Below are 10,123 nucleotides of genomic sequence, written 5' to 3'. Positions count from 1 at the left end.
GTGCTTTCCCTTCGGCGCGAGTATTAGGCTTTTAGTGGGTTTGATACGCTGCAGAAGCACGTTCGCATTTAAGGCTGAACGTTATATATTAGCAATAATTAAGGAATACCCAATCACAGTCCCGAGAGTATTGCGCTTGCGCAGTTGAGCCGTCGAGGGCACAATCCTGGGCACCGAGGAAGGAACAGAGAAGCGCATGCGCAGTGAGACTAAGAGTCCGTCACGCCCAAGGCCCGGATCGGCGCCTGCGCACTCGAGAGGCCCGCGGGCCTGAATAGCACCTACCGCGGGGGCGGCTCTCCTCCCTTCGGCTCGGAAGGACGCGCGCGCCTGCGCGAGCTGCGAGCTGAGGAGATGGGAGCGGCGGCGGCCGAGGCGGACCGGACCCTCTTCGTGGGGAACCTCGACCCCAAAGTCACCGAGGAGCTGCTCTTCGAGCTCTTCCACCAGGTAACGGGGCGGGCAGGGCCTCACCTCCTGGCTTGACTCGGCCGCGGAGAGGGGCCGGGGCTCAGAGCGGCCTACCTCGCAGGGGGGCGCCGGCCTTGTTGTATGTGTGGGGAGGGGGGCGTTTCCTTTTGCCTGCGTTTTAGTTTGCCGGCCCTCTGCACATGCCCAGGAGCTATAGAGGAGCGGCGGCTGCCCTGAAAAAAGACTGGCATCTCTTTGGTGTCGCTGCGAGCGAAATCGGATCTGGGAAGGGAGACGGGGAGGCATTGGCTTTGTTTGGGTCTCGCCTGCCTCGCTTTCCTTTACCTTTGAACGGGTTTCCGTTTCGCTTGGCTTCGTTCAGAAGCCCTTGCAAGGCGAAAAGCCCCCTCGGGATGCTCTCCTTCCCTCCGTTTCCCTCTTAAAACAAGGCAAGGTGCGAATTCTTCTAAAGGTAAAACGCTGGCGGCAAACAGGTCTGATCGTTAGCTGTTTTCCTGCCCGAAAAATGGGAACTTCGGGGTGGATGGGTGAGATCGGCAAGATTTAAAAATAAGTATCAGAATATTAAAACAACAAAAACAAAAACAAGCAGCTTGCAGAATTGACAACAAAAGCACCAAAATGAACAGGAATGCGTTTTTGATCTGGGCGCCCTGGGTTGTCAGAAGAGGGCAACTCCAGTGGTAATCCAGGAGGTGCATAAACGGGAAAGGTAGACTGGGGATGGTTTAGCTCTATATTTCAAGGGAAGCATAATGTTTCAGGAACTGGAAATTCGTCCTATAGCACCACCGTGGATGTACCAGTCCTGAAAACGGATTTAGTTTTGGGGATGTAGTCTCATCCCCTGAGCAAAATGCCAAGGGTGGTCTTGAGGGGGAGAAAGAAATGGGGAATGTGTTGTAAGAATGGGTTGCCTCTGTCATGTTTGCCCAGGCTGTCTAAGGGTACTTAAGGTTACAACCAGGAGGCAAAATGTGTAGATTGTGAGCAACTCTGCCTTGAAACAGTTAGTCATAGGAGAAGCTATCCTAGACCTAATTCTAAGAGGTAGTGGATCCCTTGTTTCAAGATGCAAGGGCTATTGATGTCAGGCTCAGCATACGTGTAAGCAAAAAGTTGCCACATCGTCCTGTGCCATCACATTTGTTTATATTCACATTTGCTGTGAAAGTAAGACAGCCAGAATTGTCATGTCTTTTATGGTGCAGTTGCATTCGGAATGTGGTGTGTACTGTTCTCTGTCTGCTCCTATCTAGAAGAAGAAGAAGAAGAAATTGTAGAGCTGGAAAAGGTTTGACAAGGACACAGTTGGCTGTTCGTACACCTTTCCTACAAGGCTCAAGTAGAACAAAAGGCTATAATAGACATTTATAGATGTAGATATGGAGTGGCAAAAGCACCTAGGGAACTGTTCCAACCACTTTCATAATGCTGGAACCTGGGGTCTTATGATTAAGTAGATTGGCTGTAAGTTTAGGACACACACAAAAGTGTAGACACTCAGTGACATTCAGAGGAGATTAGATGGAGATTAGATGAAGTCCTTGAGAACTGGTCTGTTAGTTCCAATAACTGAGTTGGAGCTCAGGATACTCCTTGATGCCAAACTTTGAGGGAGTAAATAGGGTGAGGGTTGTTGCCTTCATGCACTGCTTGTAGGCTTCCTGAAAAACTGTCCTCCTCCTCTTCTCAATCTCTATGTCCATTTCTATTGGGTGAGGGTGATTTGAACCATTGTAATGTTCTCACAGAAAGTTAATAATGGATCTGTTGAAAGACATTGTGAGGCTGACTTGAAAGGAATGCTTCAATGCTCCTTGCTTATGTAAAATCAGCATGGCTGAAAGGTGAATGAGTTTTCCTCTGCTTTTGGGGGTGCATTCTTGTGAGTGGAAGGAGGTTCACAGTGCATGTTAACTTTCTGTTCCATGCTGGCATGTGGCTGAATCCATTACTGTTGCTTTCTTCCCTGGAGAATATTGAGTACCAACCAAAGTCTTTATTTTTGTTTTATTTACATTTCTCTTGTGCAATTCTTCCATCATGGAACCCAAGTTGGTGTCCCTGTGGCCATCTTGTACACCCACCCAGACCTGATGGCTCTGGATTCACATGGGGGCATGTACTTTTCTACCTTCATAGCACCTACCTGAAGTGATGCCTAGAGACCAGCAGTAAACTGACCATTACCTAGTTTGAACCACCTTCACCTGCCTGGTGAATCTAGAACTATGTCCTACTCTCCAGTCCTTTGGAGAGTAAAAATGTAAAATGCCAACTATTAAGAAAGTTGTTTTAGAACGTGCCTGACAATACATATCTTTCATTTAATTGGTAACACCCTACACTGTACTTGAATGCAAATACAGGTTTACCTTAGAATGCAGATGCATGCAACTAAATAACCTTCAAGGGAAAGTTGCTCCATTTTTTTATTTTAATGTTTTGCTTTGTTTTTTGGTTTGCAGGCAGGTCCAGTCATTAAAGTAAAGATTCCGAAGGACAGGGATGGGAAACCAAAGCAGTTTGCATTTGTGAATTTCAAACATGAAGAATCTGTCCCCTATGGCATGGATCTACTTAATGGGATCAAACTTTTTGGGAGACCTCTCAAAATTCAGTTTCGATCAGGTATCCACAAAACCGTTAAAACAGCCTAGGTCATCTAGGCAAAATTGAAGGGGGTTCATATTCCTTTTATGCTTAAAATTCTGATGTGTAAAACTTATTATTCTGGGTGCATCTTTTGTGTTGAATTATATATCAGATTAAAATTTCACTGAGCCTGTAAACCACTCTTGTGTTCATAGTGTTGCTGCATATTTGTATGCTATCTTGAGGAGCCAACTCATTTGAAGGGGGCTTTCTGTCAGTTTTTGGAAGACAATCGGTTAGAATCTTTTTTAAAAGGAACTTTAAAAGATGTTGAAATGCACTTCTCAAAAGAGTTTCAGTTGTTTGGGGACAAACCATCTGTTTTTAGAAGGGATGTCCTACTCTAGCTTTGTATAATCTTTAGCCTTCCATATGTTGCTGAACTGCAAATCCCATCCTCACTGACAATTGGCTATGCTAGCTGGGGCTGATGGGAGTTGTAGTTTAACAATATCCGGAGGGCCACACATTCTACACATCTGCTGTACCCTTTTCAGTTGAGAACAGATCTGTGTGTATTCTGAGCTCCTATGATCACAGAGGAATGCACTTTGCACGTGTCTAGAAGCATTATTTTATCAATTCAGATTATTTCTGAAATGAGCCCCGGCACTCAAGCTGGTTCTAGAGTGGAGCCTTGGAATTGCTAAAATTTCTTTTTAAATAAAGGAAATGAAAACAGTATTTGGTGCTTATTTGGACTGTTTGAAGTAGTGTCCAAAGTTTTTCACTTTAGGAAAGCTGAGTTTCATCTGCAGTTAACTTAAGTTTAGTGTCCTTAGCGTTGCATCTTGATTGCATCTTCACCACTGGGTATTCCAGTAGGTTGCAACACTTGTTTTGGAAATCTGTTTGTATGTCTTAATGGTTCTCTAGTGTGATACTCCAGAGCCCATTAAGTAATGTGCCATGTTTTCAATCTGTTAGCATCTTGCGTCGGCTTAACCTTTCTCAATGTAAATGACTTGTTTTAGTTACACTTCAAACACGTCCTTTTACCTTTAGGGAGCAGTCATGCATCTCAAGACAACAATTCACCTTATTCTCAACCTGGATATGCTAATGGAAGCCCCTCCAGTATACAACAACTGCCAACAACAACTGCCAGTAGCAGGTAAGTTCTTAATGTTAAGCCAGACTTCCCCCAACCTGGTGTCGTCCAAATATTTTGGACTACAACCCTGAGTCTGAAAGAGCTCAAGGGCACCAGTTTTAGGAAGCCTGTGGTAAATCATTTAAGTACATTTAGAATTGCAGCTTATTAGGGAGTGAACCCCATTGAACTTGGTGGGACTTGCTTCTGATTAATTGTGCGTAGGATTGTGTTCTTAGCATTCATTACCATATGGTAAATTCTGTGACTGCTTTCCAAAGTGGGCATAATACAATAGCTTATGTCTGAGCTCCCCTTTCTACCTTTATGTTTATTATTTGTCTTTAAGTGGGAAAGAATAATATGAACTGAATTCTAGCACTGAGAAAAGATATTACTATTATTAGCTTTTCTTTCTAGAGCAACTACAAAAATCAAATGGTATTGAGAACTTTGATGTGGCACATCAGGAATTTTGTTTCTAAAGCAACAGATGGACAAGCAAATTAGTTTCCATTAGGGAAAGCTGTGAGTCTTTTCAGAATTTTCTAAATTGAGATGCAGAGTAGATTAAAGAAGCTGTTACTAGAAACCTCCTGAGGCTTGCGATCTGTGTTTCTGTATTGCTTTGACAAGTGTGTCAGTTATAAAAATGAAGATGAACTGAAAACAGATTGCTCAGTTATACTCTGCTTAGAAAAATATATATTCAATAACAGTTTACGATGATGGATCAAAGGAAAACTATGATGTAGTGGTTAGATTAGAAGTGTTCTGCTGCAACCAGGGAGACCCAGGTTCAAATCTCCCGCTCAGTCACAAACTGGGTGACCTTGAGCCAATCACAATCTCTGTCATTCAGCCTAGCATATTTCACAACCTTGTTTTGAGGCTAGGAGAACAAATAACTGTCTATGTCTATGAGAATGAGTAGGATAGAAATATAGCTATAATCATAAAGCTGCTAATGCCAGTGTTTACCCGGTACTTTGCTTCCTGGTTATTTTCATGATACCTATTTTTCCCCACCCCTGGGAAAACCATTCACAAACACCTATAGTAGAATCATAGAATTGGACGGGACCCTGAGGGTCATCTAGTCCAACCCCCTGCAATGTAGGAATCTCATCTAAAACATCCATGGCAGATGACCATCCAACCTCTGCTTAGAAACCTCCAGTGAAGAAGAGTCTACCACCTTATGAGGGAGTCCTTTGCACTGTTGAAGAGCTCCAACCATCAGAAAGTTTAGTGACAGAATCACAGAATTGTGATTCTGGTTTGGCTCCTACCCTCCAGAGCAGGAGAAAACAAGTGTGCTCCATGTGACAACCTTTCAGATATTTGAAGATGGCTATCCTATCTCTTCACTGTCTCCTCTTTTCAGGCTAAACATACCCAAAGCCCTCCATAAGGCTTGGTTTCCAGACCCTTGACCATCAGCATAACTTTCTTCAATTGAATACTGTTGACTGTGATTACTGTTAGTGCAGAATTCCATGATCTGAGACTTCTTCTGGGCAATTGACTTCTGGTTTTCACTTAGCAGGTATGAGAGGAATGTGGATAACATCTCAACAGAGTCGCCAACTGTGCAGAGATCCTTCTCATCCCCAGATAACCTCCAGAGACAAGCTGTGGTGAGAGTTATTTGTTTGGCTGTTAACAGGAAATAGGCAGGAAAGGGTTTGCAAATGAGTGGAGTGGTGCATGCCTCAGACAAAAAAGCTGAGTGGTTAACAATAACAACACTTTGAATTCCACTCAGAAAAGTACTGGAAGCCAATGTAGATCTGGAGTTATATAGTCCCTGCGGCTGTTCTCATTCACCAGTCTGGCTGGCACAGCACACTGTGGCTGTCTAGATGTTGCTGGACTACACCTCTCAACCTGAGAGATGTTCTTAAAACCAGCCTTATTCTTTCTAATGTAAACAGTTTTAACTGATTTGTATTTTTACACTGCCACTCTGGGACCTTATGGTGAAGGGCAAGTAAGGAATTGAACAAATCATCATCATCACCCCTGACTATTGGCCATGCCTCTTCTTAACAGAAGTGCTTTCTGTTTCCAGATGAATAATATGTGGCAGCAGTCGCAGTACAGTGGCAGGCACAACTCCTTGCACCCGGAGCCATCCGGATTTGCTTCGCCAGGGCACCACCCGAGTTACTCGTTCACCCAGTCGTCAGCTTCATCCATGCAGTGGCGCTCAGAGACAAGTGCAGCCCAGCGCAAGAACAGAGTGAGCTCCCATCCGTATCCTACTGAAAGCAGGCATTATAGCAGCCGGGAACCTCAGCGCCCCAGCGACTATGGCTCGGAGCATCATTTCAGGGGCATTCGGGAGGAATATGGTCACGATGACAGGCACTATGGAGGCTGGAGTCACGATTACGATAACCGGAGGGAGAACTACCGAGATGGCAAATGGCGCCCCTCCCGCCACTAGCAAGTATTCAGAGCAGATTTTGCATACCTTTCCTTGGCGAAATGGAGTGGCTCTTTCCTTTTTAAGAAATCGTTTTTTTACAGAGAGCTTGCAACGAGTAACTGCACGAGTTGCTTTTTAAAAATTGTTTTATAAAAATCACCTGCAGTATGTATTTCATGAGAAGTGGCTTCGTTTCAATTGTATTAACTTTCTCTCAGGGTTTAGAGAAAAAAAGAGAAGGTGCCACGCTTTTAAACAAGCAAAAGAGAAATCAATGTAGTTAATTTTGTAAGGGGGAAAAAAAAGGTGCCGCTTTGGTTGTATTTTAAAATGAACATTGGTATTTTTGTAGAGTGTTAATGAGAAAGGAAGAGAGCCCCTGAGGTGGTTCTGGTAGTAAGTAATCCCATGGAAAAAATGAATGCCACAGAGTAGAAGGCTCAATGGCACATGGAAATATTGGTAACAGTGTTTTTCTACTGGAATAAATGTTGCTTTTAAATACTTGTATTAAGCAAACATGCATCCTGTTCAGATATTAAGAGTGAAACAAATTTGCTGGATGACTTGATGATTTGTATTGAATGGTGTGTTAATTTTTCCAGCTGCTTTCATTGAGAGTCCTTTGATTTTTATATTACGAGCAAGAGAGCCCACAGTATCGTAAAAAGACTTTCCCAACAATTTAAGCGATTAAAACCTCTCAGGAAATCATTGCATGCCTCTGTCCATTCCCTTTCTATAGTTGACATACTTTTTAAAAACCTCATTGAATAGAAAAGTTTAGACATTACAATTGATATTTAATACAAAGGAGAAACGAAGGTGAGTATCTATGAACTTCTTGTCCATGGGCGTTGTCTGGCCAAGTGCTTTATTTCATCCAGCCTGCAGCATTGGTTAATCTTTAAAATTAAATTAAATAAAGTCAATGTTTTGGGGGAGGGGCCATTGGCCTACAGTGTTTGGCTGGTCTTGCCCAGAAGTGCAGCTGCTAGCCTCCACTTGCAAGTACAGCTAAATTTGGAATAGCTTTTAACTAATCATAAATCTGAGATGAGCTTTTTCAATAGGGTGGATTTTTGTGACATCCATCCTTCTGAAGTTTGTGTATTTGAAATGCCATCAATGTCTTTATCTATGATTCCCCCTATACTGAAACATGGTGGGATTTTTGAGATGGGAACTTTTGGTGCCATTTTTAAAAAGATTCTGCAGCTAAATGGTTTCCAGTAGCTTCCGCTTATGTTCACAGTGCTTCCATTTGAACATTAGTAATCTCTGTAGCAACTGGAGTGCAGCAAGCCTACAACTTGTGCACATTTTACTCGTGCACATTCAGGTTTACGTGCTTGTCAAAAGAAATAATAATAAAAAAGCGGCGGGGAGCAGGCGTCCAGAAAAAAAGACTTTGGTAATCGCACCTGCCTTTGTACCTAATGTCTTTTGACTACACAATTTTGGCTTTAGGAACAATCCCTGGAACATACCATAACTCCCATGTTAAGTTGCAATGTATAAATGCATTGTCTGGACAGTGTCAAATTGTTTCTTTAAGAAAACAAAACTTGTCTGCTCTGCACAGCAAAGTATTTTATTTTGAAAAGTATTCATACCCTCGTCATTTTCAGCTGCAACAAAATTGACAAGGGGGCAATTGCAGCAGCAGTAAAATGTGGCTTACCTTAATTTTTCTGTCACTTCTCTTGAAATACACACACACACACACACACACACTTTCTCTTTCTTTTACTCTAATCCAAATCAATTGTGGTTTCTTGAACCCCTGTTGTTCTTCCGTGCTGTTTGGGTTTATATCTGGGGGGGGGGGCTAGAGGAGGGAGATGCTTGTGACCCTCTATCTGCATGCCTAAATGGGACATCTTTTAAAAAATATAATATTTTTGTCAAATATACACTAATATAAAAGGATTCATTGTTACCTTTTGGCTTACATATTTATGGCATTGTTGCAAAAACAAGCACCCGTCTTAAAAAAAAAAAGTTTACATAATTCAGAACTCCCTCAAGCAATACTGTTAATAGTATTTTTAAAAAACTCACTTGGTTAGCTATATTTTTATTTTCTCTAAAATAAATTCTCGTTCTTTCAAAATATTGTGTGCAAGCAAATTTTCCTAAGAACTAAATTTTACAGCTGGTGTTCTCTCTTTACAGGTAGTTGTTATATTTGCATATAAAAGTGATTTTTTTTTTTAATCTTCTCATTGGAAAGTTTGTATTAGAGAGAGAGGCCTTTGATGCTTTCAGAGTGACTGAATGTGTGAAAATGCCCAGCAAGCTTTGACGGGTTGCGGGCTCAGCCTGCATCTTAAATAGGACACATTTCTTAAAGCTGTTACACCAGATGCTTAGCCATCAGTCTTCACACTGTATTTTTTAGACAGATTGTACACATGCTGTCCACACATCAGCCATGTGCTGTGCCTCTTCAACCTGCTTTGTATTCACAGAGGTAGTTGTAATCTCCTTTTTTCCCATTACACCTGGTGCGGGGCAGGGGAATGTATATCAAAGTTGATTGACTAACATTACTAGCATAGGTCAGAGCAAGACATCCAGTGATGTTTCTTGGCAGGAGGACTATTCCATTAAAGCAGAGGGTTTGCTGCCAGTGTCTTGTCTGCAGTAAGTGGGGTTCTCTTTCATTCACAAGCAGGCAAAACCTCAAAGATTGCAATCCTAACCATGTAAATGCAGAAGTAAGTTCTATTGAATTGAATCGGGTCTCCTCGCAAGTAAGTGGCATTAGGATGGCAGCCTCAGGGTTTTAAAAACCAGAAGGCAACCTTGATTTCCCCCCTGTTCCTTGTTATTCCCTAACCCAGCCTTTTGCAACCTGGTGCCATCCAGATACTTTGGACTGCAACTCGCATTAGTCTTGATCAGCACGCCAGGTTACAGATCGCAGCCCAAGTCTATAAATTTTTTTAAATGCATTTTTTTAAAGTGCTTTGTCTCTCTTTTGGTGGGGAGTGGAACATATTATGAGGCCAACTAGGACTTAAAAACAAAAGGGAATCTAGATTTTCTCTGGTTTTCAAGAGGACACAAGGGGGGCGGCTGCCGAGGGTTGTTTCTTATATTGCAATGATAAATGCATGTTCCATCGCCATGTCTGCATGTTCCAGTTCTAGCTTTGTATTCTGTGAACCTAACGTGTGTTTGGGTTGGTGTAAACACATTGCATACTGTAGCACTCCTAATGTGTAAGGCATTTCGCGTGTGCAGGATGCAAATGCAATGTGTAAAGAAGCTTTGAGGCGCAAAGTTGTCATGTAATGACGTTTCCTTAAATAGCATTGCCCTCTTCAAATATAGAATGTAATTTTTCATACCTGCATACTGCTTCTGTGGACAGCCATAATAATGCTCAAGTACAGTGGATTTAGGTCATGGGGTCAGATGAGGGCTTCCATCTTAAACCTTCCTGGGTCTAGGTAAGTGCTTCACAAAGTTCACTCTTTAAAAGAATCCCTGAAATG

The 10,123-nt window shown here is 42.4% G+C and overlaps 1 protein-coding gene across 2 annotated transcripts; it reads left to right on the top strand.

Moving 5' to 3' along the window:
* The first annotated feature begins 244 nt into the window (after positions 1-244).
* On the top strand, positions 245-7,331 carry RBM7 (RNA binding motif protein 7). Of its 2 annotated transcripts, none has more exons than XM_028707808.2 (5): positions 245-450; positions 2,904-3,066; positions 4,096-4,204; positions 5,733-5,823; positions 6,258-7,331. In XM_028707808.2, the coding sequence occupies exons 1-5, from the start codon at positions 355-357 to the stop codon at positions 6,633-6,635; spliced, it is 837 nt and encodes a 278-aa protein (XP_028563641.1). In that variant the 5' UTR covers positions 245-354; the 3' UTR covers positions 6,636-7,331. The 2 variants fall into 2 exon arrangements, with proteins under 2 accessions (XP_028563641.1, XP_028563640.1); XM_028707807.2 differs by having other exon boundaries at positions 248-450; positions 5,730-5,823.
* Positions 7,332-10,123: the final 2,792 nt, after the last annotated feature.

Source organism: Podarcis muralis, chromosome 15, assembly GCF_964188315.1.
Source record: "Podarcis muralis chromosome 15, rPodMur119.hap1.1, whole genome shotgun sequence".
Classification (NCBI taxonomy): Eukaryota; Metazoa; Chordata; class Lepidosauria; order Squamata; family Lacertidae; genus Podarcis; species Podarcis muralis.
Note: the sequence above shows the minus strand (reverse complement) of the source record. Positions and strands in the feature narration are given on the sequence as shown.